The sequence below is a fragment of the Grammomys surdaster genome, unplaced genomic scaffold, assembly GCF_004785775.1.
Source record: "Grammomys surdaster isolate TR1022 unplaced genomic scaffold, NIH_TR_1.0 240, whole genome shotgun sequence".
Classification (NCBI taxonomy): Eukaryota; Metazoa; Chordata; class Mammalia; order Rodentia; family Muridae; genus Grammomys; species Grammomys surdaster.
The window spans coordinates 1,132,473-1,155,991 of record NW_021604685.1 but is presented as its reverse complement, the minus strand read 5'-3'; the positions used below and the strand labels follow the sequence as shown (position 1 = coordinate 1,155,991).

At 39.8% G+C, this 23,519-nt stretch overlaps 1 protein-coding gene and 1 non-coding gene across 2 annotated transcripts in view; one reads left to right on the top strand and one right to left on the bottom strand.

The window, feature by feature from the left end:
* Msn (moesin) overlaps nucleotides 1-23,519 on the bottom strand; it is a 71,484-nt gene that overhangs the window by 3,998 nt on the left and 43,967 nt on the right. Inside the window, exons 2-10 of the mRNA XM_028774353.1 lie at nucleotides 21,730-21,813; nucleotides 13,595-13,690; nucleotides 11,414-11,688; nucleotides 10,009-10,092; nucleotides 8,746-8,892; nucleotides 6,796-6,892; nucleotides 4,332-4,495; nucleotides 752-882; nucleotides 341-501 (exon numbers count right to left, since the gene is read on the bottom strand). Of these exons, the coding sequence (XP_028630186.1) occupies nucleotides 341-501; nucleotides 752-882; nucleotides 4,332-4,495; nucleotides 6,796-6,892; nucleotides 8,746-8,892; nucleotides 10,009-10,092; nucleotides 11,414-11,688; nucleotides 13,595-13,690; nucleotides 21,730-21,813 (1,239 nt within the window). The remainder of the gene's footprint in view (nucleotides 1-340; nucleotides 502-751; nucleotides 883-4,331; nucleotides 4,496-6,795; nucleotides 6,893-8,745; nucleotides 8,893-10,008; nucleotides 10,093-11,413; nucleotides 11,689-13,594; nucleotides 13,691-21,729; nucleotides 21,814-23,519) is intronic.
* On the top strand, nucleotides 13,334-13,469 carry LOC114626856. The gene has a single exon (XR_003712301.1).

The following is a 23,519-nucleotide window of genomic DNA, read 5'->3' as shown; positions in this document are numbered from 1 at the left end:
AGAGAGAGAGAGAGAGAGAGAGAGAGAGAGAGAGAGAGAGAGAGAGAAGAAAACAAAGAAAGAAGAAATGATGCTAAAGAAACACCAGTAGGTACTCTCTCTCTCTTTTCATTTCTTAGGTTACAAGTTGAGGTCTATATGTAAAAAAGTAAATGAAAGCCAAGGCCTATGAAAGACTGTGGGCCATACCAGTGGTGCCTCAGCTTGCTTTTGAATGTACTATTAGAGAGCTTTGAGATACAAACTAGAAAGACATAGGTATGCGGGATTTATAAACCAGTAAGGGGTGGGGGAGCAAGAAAAATGCATGCACACAACCCAGCCTAGGATGCAACTTTACCAGCTGTTCCTGGGTCTTCTTCTGGTCCCGAGACGCCTGCAGCAGGGCCTCCTTGGCTTCTTCGGCTTCTTGACGCTCCTTGGCCAGCTTTTCAGCCTCACTCTGGGCACGCTTCCGTTCCTGCTCAAGTTCTAGGGCCCTGCGGGTCTGTTCTTCCAGTTCTGGTAGAAAAATAGGAAACTGATGAAGGGTTGAGAGATGAAGATGGCACACTAACTTGCTTTCTGGGAATTTTCCACTTCATGGTGCAGTAGGCAAGGGTTCTAAGGATTTTTCTTAACAAATTCCTTATCTATTCTGGGCCACACCTAGACTATGTAGTCTTGTTCTGCAGCTTGGGGCGGGGGATAATGTACACCTTAGGGTGAGATACTGAGGAGACTCAACTTCTACAGAAAATCCAAGTCTCACCTTGCTGAGCCTTCTTAGTCTGCTCCTCAATCTGCTTCAGTTTCTCCATCAGCTCTTCCTTCTCCCGTTCAATCTTCTCCTTCTCTTTTTCAGCCAACTCACGCTTCTTCTTCTCATTTTCCAGTAGAGCACTAGAGAAAAGGGATGTAACATGATATAGCAAGGCTGCGTGGAATCTTGAGGGGTTCCAGGGAATAAGTCTGTCAGGCCTCACCCACCCCACACTCTCATATAATCGAGTCACACCGTAGTTCCACATAGGTTTCCACGCTCAGTCCATTTACCTTGACCGCATGAGGTTTAAACGGGAATGCTGGTACTGCAAGTAACCAATTAGACGGCTTTGCTCTTGTTCTCCACCTTCCATATGTAAAATGATTTACTAACTTTGTACACTGTCTTATAGCTTTATAGCAAGATAAGTTTTGGGTTTGTGCTCCAAATATTGGCTAGGGCTAACCTTGCCTGTCTTCAACCCTAATTCTAGGTTCCCTCTTCCCAGATTTCATTGCAGACCTAGACTAAGTATTTGCTTTTTCTGACCTCACTACCTATTCAAGGAAGCATTCTTTTTGTTTTAAAGACTTTACTAATTTTTATTTTGTGTGTGTTTGTGCATGTGTGTGTGTTTCCTGTGCATATATAAGCACATAACATGTTTGCAGTGTCCATGGCATCCAGAAGAAGGTGCCCGATCCCCTGGAAGTGGTGTTACAGATGGTTGAAAACTGTCATGTGGGTTCTGAGAATCAAACCTGGGTTCTCTGCAAGAGCACTAAGTGTTCCTAACTGTTGAGCCATCTCTCCACCCCCTAGGAGGCATTCTTACACCTTAGCAAGATGTTTCACTCTCAGGCCTTTCAGGATGCTTGGCACACACTTTTCCATAGCACTTATCACAACTGCATATGCTAAATAATTTGTTTACACACTTTTCAATAGCACTTAACACAACTGCGTATGCTAAATAATTTGTTTACTTTATCTGTCTTCTCCTACTAGGACGTCAACTTCACAACAACAGAAATTTTTCACTGCTTGAAAATATTAAAGGGAATTAATGATACAGCTTTTGCTCCTCCAGACTGTATGAGCGAGATGCTGTGAACATATACATGTTTGTACATCCCTCGTTCTTTTTGTTACTGTACTGTGAGGTTTTACAGGCTATGTCCCAGTTCAGTAAACTACTCCCAAAATATTGATAATATTTTCCTTAATAAATGAGAACTCTTGGCTGTCAAAATAGCTCAGTTATAGAGTGCTTGTCTCATCTTCCCAGGGTTTTGAGTCTAAACCCCAATGCTTGGGGGTAAAGTCAACTTTAGTTATATGTGTGTTGTATGTATGTGTGTGCATGCATGCCTATATGTATTTGTGTGTGTGTGTGTGTGTGTGTGTGTTTGTATGTTGTGTGTGTATGTACGCATTAGAGCCAGGTTCAATGTTAGAAAAAAATAAGACCATTTTGGTTTTATTTACATTAAGACAGGATCTCACTATTTAAGCCTAGGTAGCCTTGAATTGTAACAACTTTGTGCCACCAAGATAAGCTATCCTTAGCTTCTAAATCATCATATATGAAGTCATTTCCTGCCTCCTACCTTAGAAACTTTCCAACATTCCAAACCCTTAATTGACAAAGTACCCCAACTAAAGCAGTGAAATAATATTAAATTAGTCATTATAAAAGTAGTTCAATTACACTTAGTACATCTCCAACAGTGGGCAACTATCATCTTTTTCTAGTTATAAAATATGTTCATCACAGCAGAGTAAAAACCCATACCATTCATCAGTTTCTTCACATTTCACTTCTCCCAGAACCTGACAGTCACCAATACACACTGGTATATATATTTCATTTGAGGATTATGTCGTATGAATAGAATATACAATATGTAACTTGTTATACTTCATACTTTTTCACTAAGCACAACGTTTAGAGCATATCACATTGCAGCATGGATGGATAAAAACTATTCTGCTATGGTTTGTCTCCTACCTAAGTTCATGTTTTAGAAATCCTGTCCCTAGCGTAAAGGCAGTGAGAGGCAGTGAAATTTTTATTAGATGGGCATGAGTGGGAGATGATTAGGGTAGCCACTTTCAAAAAAGGATGCTGAAGAGATGGGTTAAGTTTCACAGGATGGTTTTCTTCTTATGAGACGACATTGTCACAATTAACTCTATCATCTCTTGTGAATCCTCATTTGCTATTCTCCATAGCTTCTGCTATATGTCCACTGCTGTATTACAGTGCAAATATGGGGCTCTTGACAGATGTGGCCATCCTATCTTGGATTTCTCAGCATCCAAAAGACATGAGTAAAAATATCCTCCTTATTTTTTTAAGTTCTCAGCATTAGGTCATTTATCATTACAACATAAACTAGATTAAGATATAGTCCAGGGGATGGAGAGAGAGATTAGTCTTTAAAAACAATTGCTGGGCTTGAAGATGATCAGAGTTTGATTCCAAGCAGCCATATTCAATGGTCCACAGCCACCTTTAACCGCAGCTTCAGAGTATCTGATGACCTCTTCTGGTCTGTCTGCATGCACCTATACTCCAGGAATGTGCTCATTCATGCATGTACATTCACAAGCACACATGCATGCACATACCACCCACACAACCACCCGCACACTCCTACACATAACTAAAACCAAAATATTTTTTAGAAGATACAGTCTATTATGTATATTTATAATTTATTCATCTCTCGGTATATACTAGGTTATTTTCTACCATTTAAGCGTCTGTATAATACTACTGTGAACATGTGTGTACATATTTCTTTTGCACATACTTTTTTAATTTTGAGGGTCACTTTACCTAGGAATGGGATTACAAGATTATAGAGTAATTCTGTAATTTTGAGGAACTAGTTTCTACCACTTTATACTCTCACCAGTAATATACATACATGAATTCCTAATTGTTTTCAGAACATCACCAGTACTTATATTTCAATTTTATTTCCTATATCCGTACTAATAAGCATAAAATGGTAACTCAATTATGGTTCTTGTTTGCATTTCTGTAGTGATTAATGATATTTTCTTGTTATTGACTGTTTGCCTATCTTCTTTGGGTATATAACATCCTGGCATTCTAAGATACTGATCAGGAAGTCTGAGATCAGAATGTCAGTTCCCACCTTTCTTGCTGCTAACCCTCAGATTACACTGAATACACTCAGGGTATTGTAGGGGGAAATCTGAGGGCTCAACCCAAGTACAACTGTGCATAGACTCTTCAGCTACTACCTTTCAACTTGTCAGTTAACCGATAGCAACCCATAATGCACCTGGCACCGTAATGGCATGAGTCATAGACAATAGGAAGCTATGAAAGGCTCCTCTCTCTTGCAACCTCTGAAATGGAAGATTTCTGATGTCTGTTTCTAAGAAGCAACAATGTCTGTCCTGAGACTGAATATATGGAGTGTCCTCCTTTCCAATTCACAAGTCCCTTGCCCTGGGCTGATTCCACCTCCCTAAGCAAGCTAGGAACCTTTAGAAGCTTCCTTGCCACTGCACTAGTCCTAATTCCAGCACTATATACAGCACCTACCGTTCCATCTGCTTCTGGTGCTTCTCTTCCCGAGCCTGTGCCTTCATCTGCTGTACCTCAATGGTGTCAGGCTTGCGTCGACGCATGTACAGCTCATGATTCCCCATGCATAGGGCCAAGATCCTCTTGTTAATCCGAAGCCGAGGAGCATAGAACACAAAGTCCTGAAGGGAAAACAGAAGTTGAGTTTTTAGAGCTACTGGGATGGCTAACATGTGACCTCAAGCACGCGCATGCATGCCAATAATAAAATACATTTTAGAAAATAAAATTTTGAAAGGTGCTGGGCGGTGGTGGCGCACGCCTTTAATCTCAGCACTTGGGAGGCAGAGGCAGGCGGATTTCTGAGTTCGAGGCCAGCCTGGTCTACAAAGTGAGTTCAGGACAGCCAGAGTTACACAGAGAAACCCTGTCTCGAAAAACCAAAAAAAAAGAAAGAAAGAAAGAAAGAAAGAAAGAAAGAAAGAAAGAAAGAAAGAAAGAAAGAAAGAAAGAAAGAAAGAGAAAAAGAAACAGAAAAAGAAAAAGAAAAAGAAAAAGAAAAAGAAAAAGAAAAAGAAAAAAATTGAAAGGCTTCTGAAAAGCTAAGTCCAAAAGTATTGGAATGATGGTGTGATTCAATCAATTTGTGCTCCAGTGGGAGTACTAATTAGCAGAGTAAGGAAATTATTTTTCAGAGTCAGGTATCAGAGTGTGGTAGACTCAAGACTCGAACTCATGATTCTTATCTTTGACACCAATGCTCTTTCCTCCAAACCAGTTTTTCTCCAACTCTGCTCATGAAAAGCACCCTGGGGCCAGCAAAGTGGCTCAGAAAGTAAAGCTATCAGGCTTAACAATAAGAGTTTGAACCCCAAAAATAATATAGTGAAAGAAAAACAACTCTGTCTAACAAACTGTCCTCTGACCTCCACATGTGCACCATGGAATGCATACCTTTTCACTCCCTCCAAAAAAAAATAAATAAATACAGAAAATTGAAAAATAAACCTAAAAATAATACCCTAAAATACTTTCTTGGAAGTGTCTTTTTCTGCAATAGGACTTTGTTTTAGTTTTCAAAATAAGTTGATTATTGATTCACAGGTTGGAGCTTAAGAGGCCATGACCTTTGAGTTAAATCAGTATGGAAGTCAGCCACATGGTAGGAAAGTAATCTCATGGCAGGGAGATCTTTACAGAAAGTGTGAAAAAGCCAAAAGCACCACAGGAAGTATACAAAGGTTCTAGTCAGCAATCGAAACAAAACTACAGAAAAGAGGGAAAGGAAGAAAAGTTGTTTTTCTATGTCAGGATACAGTAAGATGAGCAAATCCAACAGAGCCCCATGGCAACTCATAGGGACTAAACTATGGAGGAGAAACTCTGGGAAGAAAATGTACATCATCTCATTAAAGAGATACTTATTCTTACTACTTATTTATCATGGCTTAATATGGATTCACTTTTCTGAGAAGCACTCCCTTAGCCAGGTGACTGACTGACCCAACTGGATTAACTCTTAAGGGAACATACAATGTCATGTCCCTGTACCTAGAGATCTAACTACTGAATTTCAAAGGGCCTCTTCTATGAGATAATTGATACTCTAATCAACAAGTACACTCTGGGATTCTAAACCATCTCTGTAATCTCTGAGAAGTGAGCTCTAGTTATGGGAAACCAGGCTGTTAAGTACACAAATATCTAAATTTCCTAAACTTCAATTATCTTGATTATTATTTGTTAGAAAGCCTTTAATCTCTGCTGGCTTTTTATTTATTTTATTCAGAACTACTACATGAGTACTAATACATCATTCCAACTTCCTTGTGTTTTCCCCCAAATTCATTATCTCTTCTTTAATTACTATTGTCACACACTATATTAATTAATAAACTAAATGTAATAATAAAAAGACAAAATTTAGAGGATATACAAATACATGCATGTCATTCCAGCACTCAGAGGCCAAAGCCAGAAAGGTCGCTTTAAGTTAAAGTCAGACTATGAGACCTGTCTTAAAAATGTGTGGGTAAAGAAATATATAGAGAGTAAACATTTAATCTTCCTTAATTAAAAGTCTGAGAAGGAAAATTTGTAATGTCATCTTTGGGTTTGAACTCCTGGCTCTGCCATTTTTCCACAATTAAACATAAGCCAAGTACACAAAGAGTACATTCTAGAGGGTTAGGAAGGTGAGGCAATGGGCAAAGCACAGCACTCAGGACTGCCTGTAGCTTGCCTTCCCCCGCCCCAGGGAGTTTGGTACTAGATTGAACCAAGTATAGGATATCACTTGGCCATGTCTCAGCATCAACTTCCGCTTACATTTTACTTTCCATTTGTGCTTCCTGTTCATTTGTACATGTTACACACAACAGAAAATGGAGAGACAGATAAATGCAATGACGTGTGTGTTCAATATTACCTAAACCTTGGGGAGAAAGCCTACTGCACATAGTCAGAAGGAAGAGTCACTCACCGGGGCCTTTTTGTCAATAGGCTTGATGACAAATTTCTTATCATTGAAAGAGATATTCCTGATTTCACTCCAAGGGAAGCCAATCTTAGGAGTCAGTCTGTAGAAACAGAGGCCAACAACATCATGACAAAGGCAAAGTAAGAAGAAAGCACACTTAGTGTCTTGCCCTCACCACCACCAAACCCCACTCTATCCCCTAACACCAACCTCTCCCTTGAGGAGATAGACCTATTGTCAATTCAGCTACTATTATCACTTATTGTCCATTGTTTTGTTCCATCTGAGGTTGAAGCAATTACCTTGTAAGAACCTTCCAGGGCATCTGTAGTCCTATTTAACCAAAAACCTTCTATACAAAATTGTTAAACTTGGAAAGGTAAATAATGAGCCCTAAGATTCAAGTGGTAAATAGAACAACAATCTAATGAGTTCACCCTTACCGAGAGCAGACCAAGGGGGGAAATAAAGCAAGTAAGACAATATTATAGCAAGGCTTATGGGCCAAAAGTCACTTAATCATAACATGAGACTTGGACTTTATGAACCATGACAAGATAGATTCTAGGTCAGCACTCCCCAAAAATTATAAGGGTCACATTTATAAATTTTAGTAGCTATATGAAAATAGGTTTTAAAAAAGGTGTGAAGGTTTAGCTCAATAAATACTAACAGTATCATTTGAGCATATAAGTCAACATTTTAGACATATACTATACATACATTTTGCATTACTGTGGTTTGGCTTATATTTGCCTGGGAAAGTGAATGGAACAAGGTCTCACATAGCCCAGGATAGCCATTGTGCTGACTAGTTTTATGTCATCTTGACACAAGCTACAGTCAGCTGAAAGGACAGAATTTCAACAGAAAAAGATAAGATCCGGCTGTAGGGCATTATTTTAATTAGTGATTGATGGAGGGCCCACCCCTTTATGGGTGGTGCCATCCCTGGGCTGGTGGTGTTGGATTCTACAAGAAAGCAGGCTGAGCAAACCACAAGAAGCAAGCCTAAGCAGTACTCCTTCATGGCCTTTGCCTCAGCTCCTGCCTCTGGGTTCCCGTCAAGCTTGAGTTTCTGCCCTCGCTCCTTTAATGAATACAAAAGTGTGAGTAAAATAAATCCCCAAGTTGCTTTTGGTCATGGTGTTTCATCACAGCAATGGTAACTCTAAACTAAGACAGCCATGAATTAACTATGAAGCTAAAGCTGACCTTGAACTTCTGATTCTTACTGCCTGCCCTCCTGAGTGCTAGGATAACAGACATGTACCACCATACCCAGTATAGTTTAGATATTAAGTGTCCCCCAAAAGGCCATTTGTTGAAGGCTACATCCCCAGATACTGGTATTACTAGTGGTGGCAGAACTTTATGAGCAGGGCCTGGTTGGAGGAAGTAAATTATTGGGGGCATGCCCTCAAAGAAGACATTGGAATTCCACTCCTTTCCTCTTGTACTATCTATTTCCCAGACACCAGGAGGTGAACAACTACATGCTCTCCACCATGAAACTGTCCTCAATACAGGCCCATCACATCTGCATCAAATAAATGCAGACTGAAAACTCTGAAAGTACAAGCCAAAATCTATCTTTCCTCCTTTAAGCTGATTTCTCCCAGGTATTCTGTCACAGGTACAGAAAGATGATTAACATTTTTTTTCTCACAATAGTTCTTGAAAGTGTGGCATGCAGGTTATGTTCATGACACATCTCAGTTGTAATAACATTTCAAATGTTCAACAGTCACATGTAGCTAGTGATTATAATAATAGGCAGTACAAATCTAGTCGATACAGGATGAAGGAAGGTGTACAATCATCTTCGATTGACTTAAGCGGGTAGGAAAAATAACTGAGGTAGGATTCAAGTGCTATAGACTTGCTCTGTGGAAAAGGATGACACCTATGTTTAAGAGTGATCCAAATAACTGAGAGAAGTCTGAAGCATACCTGTCATTCTGCTCATAAATGTTGAGACCCAAGGCATCCACGCCCAGCCACAACTCTGAGCCTTTCTTGTTCTTGATGCTGAAATAGTTCACACCATACATCTCCAGGTCTTGAGCAATCTTGAGATATTCCAGGACAGCATCCTCCCTATATGATACAGAATAGGAGAGGGGTATTGTTACAAAGTAGAGCTTCCATAGCAGACCCAGCAGCATAGAAAGCCAACTTGCTCTGTTTCTGACAATGATCTTGATAGCAGGACTTGGAAATGGATAGAACTTAAGCAAGTGACTACTAAAAAGAAAACACATTATTTCTGTTAAATAAAAACTGCTGACAGGAACTTAAAGAATAAGAACAGTCTACCGTGTTGGCCTCTGGAATATTAGCTGTTACAGAAACTATATTCTCCCTCCTTGGCATTGTGACATCCTCTTAAAAATGAGATTTGTTCCTCAACCAAACATCTATAAAATGCTTTTACAGTATTTAGAGAGCTCCTTTCCCATTTATTTTTAGGGGAGCAATTGACAAGATAGCCCAGAAGCTTCCTGGATACTCTGATCTTCCTTCCTTTTCATTGCACTCAAAACTGTTTAAGATGTAGGAAGTGGTGGAACACGCCTGTAATCCTAGAACCACCTGTACTGTGTGTTCAAGATCAACCTAGGCTACATAATGAAATAATTTCTCAAAAGAACTTCTGGGACTGGCAAGTTGGGTCAGTTGGTCATGGCATTGACAAGCAAGCCTGACAACCTGAGTTCAGTCAAATACTGGGACCTAAACAGTAGAGTAGAAGAAAATAGACTCCCAAAAGTTGCTCTGACATGTACATGTGCACCCTGGCATAAAGCAGAGGTGTGCATGTGTGGATGGACACACACACACAGAAATACAGAGACAGAAAGACAGAGACAGAGAGAGTCAGTGAGACAGAGACAGAAAAAGACAGACAGAAACAGAGAGGACATACAAAATAAAAATAATAAAAATAACATCCTGATGTTATAGTTAATGATCTTTCCAAGTTAGAGCCCTTTGCATTAAAACTTTGGTCTTACGAATTTAAAAAATGCCTAAACTAAATCACAGTCTTACAGTGATTCAAAGTTGCCTTCTATATTTAAATGTTAAAATCATCCCTAGTCTCTCTTTCTTAAAATCCACCAATGTATCTAATAATTTGCCTTTTCTTTATAGATACCATCCTCATTCTCCTTACAAGGACAGTGAAGCCCATGGCTGTTAGAAGAGGCTTACCTGAGCATGCCCCGGTGTTCCTCATGCCACACCTGGATCCGCTCTTCCCACTGGTCCTTGTTGAGTTTATGCTGCTCCAAGACTCTAGAAAGATAGTGAGTGGTCAATTAAGTACAGACCATAGGCAGGAGGGAAGGGAAGCTCACTTAGCTCTCTGTGGAGTTGATGCAAATATGACGTTAGCCCACTGAGATATTGCTGGATTCATACTGAAAATTAGACCTGAACACACTGAAACAGACATGAGAAACTTGCTAAAAGAAAAACCTCCAAGAACAGATGACCAAACAGAACAATGGAATCATCCTCTTTAGGTGCCCGTTTGTTTGTTTGTTTGAAGCAGAGTCTATTTGTTTGTTTGAGATGGGTTCTCTCTATTATATATACCTCTCCTATCCTGAACTCACTATGTAGACCAGGAGTCTGTGATCAGGGCCTAACAGTAAAGATAAGCAGAAATATTCTCTCCTAGATCCTCTTGGAGCCAACAGTTGGTGTTTATAAGACAGAGCTTTGCATACAGAGCAGGGAAGTGGTCACAAAATACTCTGAGAGAAACCAAGAGGTCCAAACCATAGTTCGACTAGATTGTTAAACAAGGACTGCTTTAAATATGCCATCTCAGACATCATGCCACTGACAACCAAAGCGTCCCAGGGCACAATTACCATCCCTAAGACCATCTGTGGAGTGTGTACACACCACAGCTCAAGCTTCATTTTTCTTCTCCTATTCTAATCTAAAAGCCTGTGGAAATAAATGGCCATCTGATACAAAATAAAACAAACCCCTTGTGCATTAAAAAAATTTTTTCAAGAAATTGGGGATTCAGATCAGTTCTGCCAAAAAAGTCTGCTATGGGAGATGGGGCAAATCAGAGTCAGCACCTCTGTATCGTTATTCCCTGAGCCAGAAAATAAGGCTGACGCTTGCCGTGTTTATTTAGCATTGTCATGACGTTAAAATAAAAATATCAAGCGTTTAAAAGCTTTCACCTTCGAAGTATACAAAATCAGAAAACTGTTGAATAGTACCCGTGGTTTGCATATTTTCTCTCCTGTGAATTTCTAAAATAAAATTTCATCAGTGAAAGAAAAATGGAACCAGGGGAGAGGACAAAACAAATCAACTCATCTTTGCTTCTACGTCAGCACCTATCCCCAGGGTAATGGAGCTTTGATATCAAAGAGCGAAAGGGGAAAAGAGCTTTTTGAGGACCGGAAATACAATCAGATATGATAGTATATGCAAATATGTCTCTCTCAGCAGCATAACACAGTCTTTAGACAGAACTCAAAGGGAAAAAATTTATCTGGCAGCCCCTATGGGGTGGGGATTAGTCAGTTTTGTCTGCTACCCATTACACACTTTAGCTAGGTCAAAGGAGGCCAGGGTAAAACCTCACCTTTGGGGGAGCAACTTATCTCCAGCCAGGTAGCCAGACTTGTGCACTTCCTTATTGAAGTCACCATACTTAGACTGGACAGCATAGGAAGCCAACAGCACAGCAGTTTCAGGTGGACAATAAATGTCATCATTGAGAATGCCCTCCTTTACTTGCAGAAAGAACAGGCGCTGGGTGATATCCTGGATCAGTTCTTCAGATACATCCTCTGGGTAAAACTTAGCCCGGAACTTGAAGAGCAACGGACTTTCCTTCCGCACATCCTGTGCAGTCACCTGGGAGGAGCAAGGAGGTTACAAAGGCTCTCCCAAAACAGATTGTGATGATGGGAGAGTGTCTGTGAGGCAGTCAGAAGACTCTGAAAAGCTATAAGTGTGGGTAATCTCCCAAGGCTGGGAGGCAACCCTCATACTAAATTTTTAAAAAGCAAACAAATAAATAAAAACCAAAAGTATTACTGTCATTGGGGAATGTTATATATATTTCTTCCTCTTAAGAATTTTCTTCTTCTGATATGAGGCCCCTAAACACATATACAGCAGAAGATTGCCAGGTCTGGGTTTAGTCAGAGAAGATGCACCTAACCCTCAAGAGACTGGAGGCCCCAGGGAATTTAGAGAACTGATGGGGTGGGGGATGCAGACAGGGGGTTGGGGAGGAGGTATGGGATGTGGAACAGTCGGAGGGTGGACCCGGAGGGTAATAAAATCTGGAGTTTTAAATAAATAAATAAATAAATAAATAAATTTTTAAAATTCTCAAAAAATTTATAATACACAATGACAGAAGCCACCACCATCTGACAATATAACTTGCTGATCTCAAATTCTGAGGGTATATTTAAGAATGTTCTTCTTTTTTTTTTAAGTTTCTTTTGTAAAATTTATTTTATTTTATATTTTTTCTGAGTGTGGACACACATGCATGCTTGGCACCTATGATGGCCAGATGAGGGCATCAGATTCCCTGGAATTAGAGTTACGAGTAGGTGTGAGCTTCTGTGTCAGTGCTAGGACTTTGAACCCTCATCTTCTAGAACAGTCAGTGCTCTTAACAGTTAATCCATCTCTCCTGCCCCTAAAGCTCCTCTTTCAAGTGTCTTCAAACTCTATAAACTATTGGAGAACAGCAAGTCTGGTTGAAAGCTCATAATTGGTTAGGTTAGACAATAAACCAGATGACCTTCTAAACCTGAAAATGGCTCCTAATTTATCCAGCAAATGTGCTACTTTGGGAGTCAGCAACATGATTCAGAGGGCACAGGCATTTGCTTCCAAAACTCTTTTAGATCCCGGGGACTGACAAAGTGGAAGAGAGAATTGACATGTATACCATGGCATGCACGCATGCATGCACACATGCACATGGACAGGCATAGTAAAAATATTTATAATATAGTAAATAAATACAAGTTACAAAGTTTTCACTCTTTAATAAAACAAGATTCTTTGAAGCAGAAAGTGAGATACCCACCTCCAGATACAATTAGCAAACTCAGCCACAGCACAGTATTAAATCCTCGAAGGTCAACTGTTAGCCAGTTTGAGGATATGAAGAGGGGAGTCTGCCAAGTGTCTCCAGAGATACTATTTGGGGCTCTCTCTGGCAACCCTACAGATCTCAAGTTTGAAAAAAAAAAGGTATCTCAATACTTTAAACCACTAAAATCTTTGGTCCAAAACAAATCTAATTAAAGAAGAGTCTCCACTTCCTTTGGCTTGACCATCTTGCTCAGAAGTCAAAGTTGCCTGTACTTCAAGGAAAGTAATAAATAGGACTACAGTGTTGGTCTACCTGTAACCACAAAACTCTGAAAGTGGAACCAAGATCAGATGTTTAAGGTCAGTGTCTGCTACATACAGAGCTTGAGACCAGCCTAGAATATGAAAGCCTTTCTCAAAATAAAACGAGGGGGATTGTTATGGAAGCTGTAGAATCAGCCAGTGAGACAAATAAGAAACGATCTTTTGTCTACAGAAGGCAGCAATCTAGCATAAACCTGGAAATCTTTGTCTAATTTCAGACAGCTAAGTCTAATCAATCCCTTCCATACAACTTTTAAAACACTCTGAATATTGGTCCCTTTGTTGTTTTGTTCAATATGTGACTGACTATTGCAGGTTTTCTAGCTAGCATATGTTATTCCCTGAAAGAACTTCTAACTGAGTAGTAAGTGATTACCTTCTTATTGAGTTTCAGCCAAGTAGAGAAAGCTTTTGTGTCCTGGTACTGCAGACCAAAGAACCAAACTTCCCTCAAACCGATAGTTTTCACCACCTGGAAAAGACAACAGAATAACTGGTTTAATATGTACCCGGTGCCAGGAAGCAAAGAACATAAAGGTGGAACCAACTTAAGCTACACTTAAAAGGTTTAAGGTACTGTTAGTCTCTCTTTTTTTTTAAGAACATGAAAGTAGAAGGGGAACAAACTATTTAGAAAAAGGACAAGGACCAATGGATGAAAGGAATGTCCTTATAATCAAATATATGTGCATGAAAGTGACACAAATCAATTGTTTTGTGCAATTAACATATGCTTAATACATAATTTGGACAGAAAAGAAAAGAATTGCTATCAGTTTCTTTGCCTACTAAGTACTACTGTGAACACTGGTACACACCAAGAACCTTGCATCCATTATCATCTTTAATTCTCAAAAAAGCTCTATGGTAGAAGTACAATGAGGCTCAATTTACAGATGTAAAGTTAAAAGTCCAGAAAAGAAATGATATGCCCAACATGCAGACAATGAGTGACAGAGTCAAGATTTAGCTTATGTCATATTTCTAAATCAAGCCAATTCTCATATGCTCTGCCACTGCCTTGCCTCCCTTCTCCCACAATGCTATATAGCTGTCTGCTCCCAGAATGGATTAGAGACTGTAGACAAAGATTCTTAGGTTAAATCCTGTATCATATTCTCCTGGGGAACTCTCATATATTGTTCTTCAGCATTTTAAAATTTATTATAAAGAATATTACATTGGGCATAGTAATACTTGCCTGTAATACAAGTACTCAAGAGTAGGTGAAGGCAGGAGGATCAGAAGTTCAATGTCATCATCCTTAGTTACACAGAGTCTATACCCATTCTGGGATACATGAGATCTTGTGTCAAATAGGGGTGAGAGCAGTTCGCTTAATCTCAGCACTTAGGGGACAGAAGCAGGCTGCTCTCTGAACTGGAGACCAGCTCAGTCTACATGTCAAGCTCCAGGCCAGCCAGGGCTAGTTGTTGAATGTCTGTCTAAAATTAACAAAGGAGGCACATTTAAAAAGACACAGATGAACAAACAGAAAAGGTGCAGAGATACAACTGGAGATGTGCAGAGTTCCTGTGTCCTCAAACACATGTCCCTTTAAGAACTTCCACATGTCTAGCTATCTAGAAGCTTCCCAATCTAGCCCTTTAGGTTTCTATGGAAGAATTACCTCACTATAATTGACTGTTTTGACAATCATTGATGACATCAATTCAAACATCACAGCTGTTCTTATCTTTAGAAAGTGAGGGCAATATCAATATCTAAGACCAAGTCTCACTTCCAATACTCCAAGAAAGAACATGTGGGAAGACAAAGGAGGAAGAATACTATACAGACACCTCACAGCCCAGAGCTATAGATACTAATATGTTTGGGGCCAACCTCTGTCTTGTGAAGAAGCTGAAGGGCCCTGTATTGTCCAGCACCCTTTGAATGAATAGAAAGAAGAAAAAGAAACCTGCAAGGAAAAGACAGGTGGAGCCTGTTCTTGGGGCCCTGACATTAGCATATTGATGGTCCAGTTGTAGGCTCCACACCAACATGCTCAAGACTAGGGATGGCCACACTAAAGCTAAGCCATATCCTGATGAAGTCAGGATGACATCACAGAGTCCTCATCTTTTCTTTTAGGTATAAAAGGATAGAAATAAAAATTTATGGTGGAATAAGTATGAAATCTAAGAGCCTTAACTAGAGAAACAAGAACCCAGAGTTGCCAACATTCCTTCCAGTAAACAAACAAACAAATACCTTCCTGGGACCACCTCATACAATAACCAGTCTAAGGAGAAGCCACGTTCCTAAGATATCACACTTTCTCTTTATAGCTGTCACATATCAGGAAATCTGAACAAAAATCTTTTATCAGTAACTTGCAGCCAGTATACTTCATTTTGCTGGTCAACTTCCTCATTATCTAATTGGGAGAGGAAAGTTGTCAAATGATTTCACATAAAGGGTTGGGTATGGGAAGATTTTCTTTTTAAGTTCTTGTCCTACATTTAACATAGGACCCAAGTAATAACTCTGATTTTCAATATATTTTCAGAGTTATGATTGAAATGCAACTGGTGGGTAAAGGAGAGTTCCAAACTGTTCAGATCCCAGAGAAAGAAAAGACCCACTGAAGATAGGATCAGCTACAGGACGAGCATGCCTAGGTACTGAAGGAGTGGAGCACGAAAGGAACTGAACTGGTAAAGCAACAATTGGCTTTTACGTAAATCAAGAGGCCAGTTGTGGCAGCTCAGAAAACCTAGGCCTGAAGGGGATTTTAATATGAGCACTGCCTCTTTTTTTGTAAGCAGAGGGAAATCAAAATGGTATGAATTTTCCACTTCCTTAAGCTCTTGAGCTTGGAGAGATGAGCAGTCTCTCAGCCTATGCTGAAGTTCCAAAGTGCGGATATGGGAGGAAGGAAATGCAGTCTGAAGTCAAAACTGATACTGAAAAAGAATAAAGGACAAAAGAGAAGACCTGTGACTACAGGCTACAAAGAAATCTCCAATTAAGGTCTATGGAGTGGTGGGAGCCATTTGCTCAGACAACACTTGGCCCCATTTCCAATTCTAAGAACAAAGAAACTGGGCGAGAAATTACTCACTTCCAATGTTTACAGTCACCAAGAAGTCTATTTCAGGTGGTGCCAGATTGGAGAGAGGAAAGACCTTGTTTTCCAAGTTAAAGAAAAGTATCTAGCTCTTTGTTCTAGGAATAAACCTCTGTGGCTCCAGTGAGTAGATTCCTATAAAGCTGACAAATGGCTCCCTTTGGTACTAGATATCCTTCTCATAAGACCTAAGCTAGTATTCCTCAAAGCTGACCTTAAGAAACCCTTAAGCAGAAGAACACAGTCATTGATTACATCCAAAAGGTCTGGGAATATGGTAGAACTGAGGTGCACGAAAAGCATAATGAATCAAGATAACTGGGAAATTATCCCAATAAATACATTTTGAATTAAAAAAAATTCTAGAGGCTGTGAATTCTGTTCTGTACTACACGCTACTATCCGTAGTAGACTGTGGAGAGAAAACAGGGCTAACACAACACAAGCTATTAAACTGAAGTCCATGATGTGCCTATCAAGTTGCCTTCAACGTATAAGTACAGCTCTCAGCTTTGGTCAGAGGATCTTCTGTATTCTGTGCTCAATAGTGATTGTGGACTTTTAACTGGCCCAAGTGCCAAGAATAAGTGACTGTTAACTGTTCAGCCTTAAATAAAACATCTAGATCATTTCCTCCAAGGCACCAAGAACATCAAAAAGAGAGAGCAGTTAGACCATCCAAGCTGGAAGATGTGGAGGAGTGCTATGAAATTCTGCCATACAGGACGGCCATTGCAGTCATGACCTTCCAGCACCTGTGATTTACACACATGAGACCTGCATAAGATTTGAGTTAACATCTTATCATGAAAAAGGGCATGTGAAGTCACACCCATCCCTGAAGATCTACAGGCAGTTACTGGTTGGTAATCATACTTCTGTAAATGAGCCTAAGGAAACTCACCGGGTTCTGGGGGAGCGGTAGACATGAAAGTAGAAAAGGGACTAGCTGAAACAGGAAAGAGATCAGCAGGAGTGGAAATCAGGACTACGGGAAAAAAGGGAGAGATGAGTCTATCAAAATACATTAAGTACATTTATTGAAAATGTTATACCAAGCTAGGCCTGGTGCTGTGCACCCATAATCCCAGCACTTAGGTGGGAGAGACAGGTGAATCTCTTGAGTATACAGAATGAGTTCTAGTGAGGGCTAGTACTACACAGAAAAATCTTCTCTCAAAAAATAACAACAAAAAAGAAAGAAAATCAATTATTATTATATGTATTTATCACAGTGATAAAAAAACCTACAAAGAAAACTTAAGTCCAAAGAAAGGAAGAGATTTGCCTTAAAAAAAAAATCATTGCTAACTTCTAGGAGCTTTGTAATGTAAGACAGATCCCCATTTACTTCTTTTCGATTTTTTAACTTGCAGAAGTCAATTCAAGAGACAGTGCTGCCTTCCTTGTATACTACCTGCACCTATTTGTGTAACAAACCAGCCATATCATGAGCCATCTCAGAAGCCCAGAGCCGCATTATAAGCAAGGCCAGAGACTTAAGAAAAAAATCTGCATGAGAAATTATGTGCAAAACTGCATTGCATCAATGCCCAAACATCTGAGTATGCTGAGATTCCATTACAGGCTGGCAGCAGCTGTATCATCACCCACCTAAAAGCAAATTGATGGTTAACTGGAAAAACCTGTAAGATGCCACCACAACATCTGCTTCTTATGTTCCACATCGCCTGTACTACAGTGAGCATCTTCTTCACAGAACAGACAGCACTCAGCCCAGTTTCTGCTTGGGGAGTAGGCTAGGCAAAGGGAATTCACGTAGGGCATAGTTGACAGAGGCACTGGGAAAACTACAATCTATCAAGATTCAAGGTCGAGCTATAACACTCCCAAATAGCTGTGTGAGTTTAACCAGAACTTTTCTCCTCACAAAAGCTCAGTTCCTCATGGTCTAGATGGGACTAGGACTAATATTAGTGTCATAATAGGTGTTAATCATGCTACAAAATAAACCGGAATTTAAAAGTCCTAATGTAAAATCTGCCAGTGATAAGTACTTCACTAAGTCAGAAAAGCTTTGCAATTTTATGGTTCTCTCAACTGAACTCCCACGACATTTCCCCCGTATGTTTGGCTATTAATAAAATCAACTATTAGAATGGCTGAAAAGCCAGACAGGCTCTCTATATTCATGTGCATATATACATGCAATAGCAATTATTAGAAAAAGAGGCCTTGAATCTGAAGGAGAGTGGGGAGAGGTATAGGAGAGGGGTTGGAGAGAGAAAAAGGAAGGGCGAAATGTTGTAATCATACTATACTCTCAAAAAACAAAAATAATGTTATTCATAATGGTAGCCCTGCCACCTAGTGGCATGTATGTAATTCAGGATGGAATCATTTGACAAATCTGCTTTAAGAGATTAAAGCAAGCCAAGTACAGCATGCCTGCAGCAAAATGTATTCTTCCTCTTTCCTGTCAGGGAACACACTCACAGAAAGAGACAGAAGTAAAGGGGAGCAATTGTGGGCCCCATTTCCATTTCCCACCAGGCTCCTCAAGCTATGGTTTCCCATTGTTGAATGTTATTTATCACTAGGTGCCAAGAAATATACTCCTTGACCAGAAAGGAAGTAAAATAAAGAGGAAGCATATTTCAACAAGTTCAAATATTTTCTCCAGTGGTTTTCACCTATGATATCACAGCGCAGACCCTTCTGCCCTCACAGAGATGGCTGTATTCTCTGTTCTATGGCAACCTCTCAGGGACCTAAGGACAGAAGACACATCTAGGTGACATCTCCAAGCTGTAACACCCTCATTTGCCCCAAACAGTGCAGTGCAGTGGGAGAAGAATATGTTTGTTCAGATCTGTATGTGAAACTCCATATCACAACTTGCTGGTGATCTGACCTACCAAGGTATGTTCTTTGTCCTCTTAAGGACAAGATTGTTGTGATGATTTAAGAATACAGCTAGCACTTCAAAACCAACTCACCATTTTTCAAGAATACAATGTACTGTTACCAACAATAGTCATCATGTTGTATAATAGAACTCAGGGTCACTTTTTCATTTGTATCTATGTCTGTTGAGACAGGATTTCATGTTCCTCAGGCTAGCCTCAATTAAAGCTCTCTATGCTCTTGGGAATGACCTTGAACTCCTAATCCTTCTACCTCTACAGAAATTACAGGTTATCACACCCAACTTCAGACTCACTCTAATCTGAATGAAATTGCATCTAACGCACCTAGCCAGGAGTAGTCTATAGTAGGTGCTCAATAAATATACTTCCTAAGACATTGCTTATTCAGATGAGAAATTATCTAGCTTCTCTCTCAGTCCTTTCTTTGATGATTATGAAAGGTTAAAGTCTCTTAAGTGATCTATTTGGGAGGCAACAGCCTTAAAAGTAGCATACCAGCCAGGAGCCTAGCACATGTCTGTAATTCCAGGAATCAGCAGGCTAAGACAAGAAGATTGTCCCAAGTTCTAGGCAACATGGACTACATAATAAATACCAGCTCAGCCAAAGTTATATAGCATGACCTCAACCCAACCCCACCCCCTACCCCCCACCCCCCACCCCCCACCCCCTACCCCCAACACACACAAATTTACCATTCCAATCTAAACAGGGCTCACAGCTATAGAAGCCTCCCACTGAACCACACATACTGTACATAAAGCAAACCAACACTAACAATGAATTATCAAATTGAAGTTTTTTGAAATTAATAAAACTTTGCCCACGGATTTTTTTTATTGCCCCAGGCTCTAAGTCATGTCTTCTTTGCCTTCATCAGTCATCCCCCTCCAATACAAAAGAACAAGAGCAGGGAAGGAAGAGTATAGTGATCATTTGGTTTGGGAGAGGAGTGAGTAGAATCAGAACTCTGGAAGGAGTCTAAGAAGAGGCCAAAGTAAGATCCACCATCCATGATACTCTCCCTTCTGTACCTCTTCCTGAAATCTTACCATCTAAAACAAGGGACCCAGGGATATATGTTGTATATTAGAAGCATTCTATGTTTGTCTTATAGACTGTTAGAAGCCAATCCAGAAGAGATATTCTGCCAGCTTCCTGTCTCCTCCTACCAATTCAAATGAGGCAGTTTCCTTCTTTTATAGAAAAGGGTTGTCTGAACTCTATACAATGGGAATACAGGAGGAGGAGAAGAAACTGTGCAGAGAAGGTGGCAGCAATAAATTTTTGAGAAATAATCTAATTTGAGAAATCACTTACAGATAGGGAAACTGAGGCCCAACGAAGGGAAATAAGGGAAATGTTTGCATGAAACAACAAAAAATTAGGTGGCCAAACCAGCTCTAGAGACTAGAATTTCTGACTTTCTATCCAGTATCCATTCAAGTTCAGCCGTCTGTCCCTTTAAAAGCTCTCCAATATAAAAACCCACATGCAAAGAGGGAATGCAAAACCTTAATATAATCAAAATGCATTCAGCCATTGCATACTAGTACTGTAATCACTTGTGAGCTATGGGAATGTCAACACATTATTTTTGTGTTTAAAAGTTCCTCAGACTAACTTGTATTTTCACAAATTAACCATCAGTGATTACCTTACAAATTACACTGATTGCCTATTCAAAACAAAAACACAAAACAAACTCGAGAGAAGGAGTAAGTTCCGACTAAATCCAAAATAAGATGATCAAGCCTATCTCCCTATTCTAGTTCATCAAGGAGACAAAAAGCATCATGGTACTTGAAAGGAAGCCATCATTCACTATTCTCTCACATGCATGTGCATAATACTCTCTTCTAAGCTATTTGGGTTTGGGTTTTTTATTGTCTTGTCCAGCTCTGATCTGGAATTTTATGCAACCTTATATGTCACAGTAACCAGGTTTTTTTTTGATAATGATTAAGATATAAATAACATTACATTTTTATAAAAAAAAACAAAAGATCTATATGGTAAACATTAATTGCCTCCCCTTTCTTTCACATTTGTATATGTGCATTGATGCTTATGCCACAGTCTCCACGTGGAAGTGAGAGGACAACTTACAGGTCTGGAGGCATACACCTAGAATCCTAGCACCTGGGAGGCAGAGGAATGAGAATTGTGAGTTAGAAGCCAGCCTGGGATAGACAGGAAATTCAAGGACAGCCTGGACTTTTTAAAAGAGACTTGTCTATAAATAGATAAATAAATAAACAAACCAACATCTTTCACAGTTGAAGCAAATCTAGCATATAATCGTGCCCCCTGTCTCTTTTCTCCCTTGCTCAGGAGCAAGGATAGGATGTGTTAGAGCAATGAAACTGAGATTTCAAGTTGCCAGCATTAAACTTCGCCTCCTTTTTAAATAAAGCTTCAATCAGCCTTTGTTCTCACCATCCTTGGATAGGCAAGTAGAAAAAGAGACCTTTCCCAAAGTATAGAAGGAATGAGTGGCAAGACCTATTAACAGAAGAAGTAGTTAGGAACAAGGCCCTCCTTTACCTGGTCAAACAGCTGCTTGCCAGTGGTGTTGGGCTGAATGGCAAACTCCAGCTCTGCATCCATGGTGGTTACACGCACACTGATCTAGGATGAGATGAAAGAGATTAGTTGTTTGATTTTCTGCTCAATAGATTTGGGGGAAATGTCTATGTTCAGCTTGGAAGAAACCCAAACACCAAGAAAGTGAGTAAATAAGATATTGGTGTGAAGAAAGGTAAAATATTGACATAAGTCTTAACTATATTCCCACCTACATTACTGAAGATAAAAACACAGCCACAGACAATGCTCTACCCATTGACAAAGAATGTAAACCATCCTACTACAAAGAGGAAGTACTGACTATATTTCTTCCAAAAAGTATTCCCCATCTGCACCAGCCAGCTCCATCCCACAGCATTCTCTTCTTACCCCAGATCTATAGCCTGGCTTATCTATGGCACAAGTAGATCTTCGCAGAAGCAAGGTAAAATAAAGAACACTGGATTCTCTCCTATAAATATTCCAAGTTCCAACACCAACCTTCTAAGCAAAATGTACTCCTGATACAATAGAGCACAGGTCCTCAACCTGTGGGTCATGACCCCCTTAGGGGAGTTAAATTATCCTTTCATAAAAGTTTTCTAAGACCATTGAAAACACAGATATTACATTACAATCCATAACAGTAGAAAAATTACAGTTATCAAGTAGGAAATAATTTTATGGTTAGGGGTCACAGCATGAAGAACTGTATTAAAGGGTCATAGCATTAGGAAGGTTGAGAATCACCACAATAAAGGCATGATGGCAATGGGAGTAACTAACCATTTTCTGATTGAATTTGAGGTCAAGTCCACTGGAGGAAATTGATGCCCAGTACTGTAAACCTGCTCAAAAGCCCATGGCTTGGGAGGTGATATGCCCTAGTGGGACTACTATTGTTTTAGTTAATAGAAATGCAGTCAAATTGGCCTCTTAATGTGTATTTATATCCACAGATGAGTTTTGCTCTGAAGCTTAAAGAAGTTTCTTTTTGCAATGGCTTTCAGCTAATACAGACTCACAACTGGTCAAAGTTCTGTGAATAAGTGACTGTTGAGTACTTGGTCCTAAAAAAGGAATCTTCATGAACCCACTCCTACTCAATGTCGGGAGAAAACTGTAGAAGATGGAGTAGAGAGAATGTAAGTGCTGGAGGACAGAGAAGTGCTGCAACACTCTTCTGCAACCATGAACTCATGGAAATGGAGGATAGGTATGTCCACAAGATCTGCACAATATTGGGCACATCAACACGGATAGGGCAGGGGCTAATGACACTCCATCCTGTCCTAAGGAGCAAAAGCCAATTAATTGTTGCAGGAGAGATGTCATTTCTGTGTAGTCATTGGTAAGTTGTCCTTGTAAGTAACCTCCCACACATGCTCATGAAAACAACCCTAATTAAATGCAGTGAAGGATTAAAAAAAAACTATTGAGGTAAAGAGGACAAGAAAGGACAGCATGAAAAACATGATCAAGGTGTGTGTGTGTGTGTGCGTGTGTGTATACAATATCAATACATACATATATATTTGAAATACTGTAAGAATAAAAATAATTAAGAAAACTGGGTTCAGCCGGGCAGTGGTGGCACATGCCTTTAATCCCAGCACTTGGGAGGCAGAGGCAGGCGGATTTCTGAGTTCGAGGCCAGCCTGGTCTACAGAGTGAGTTCCAGGACAGCCAGGGCTACACAGAGAAACCCTGTCTCAAAAAAAAAAAAAGAAAAAGAAAAAGAAAAAGAAAAAGAAAAAGAAAAAGAAAAA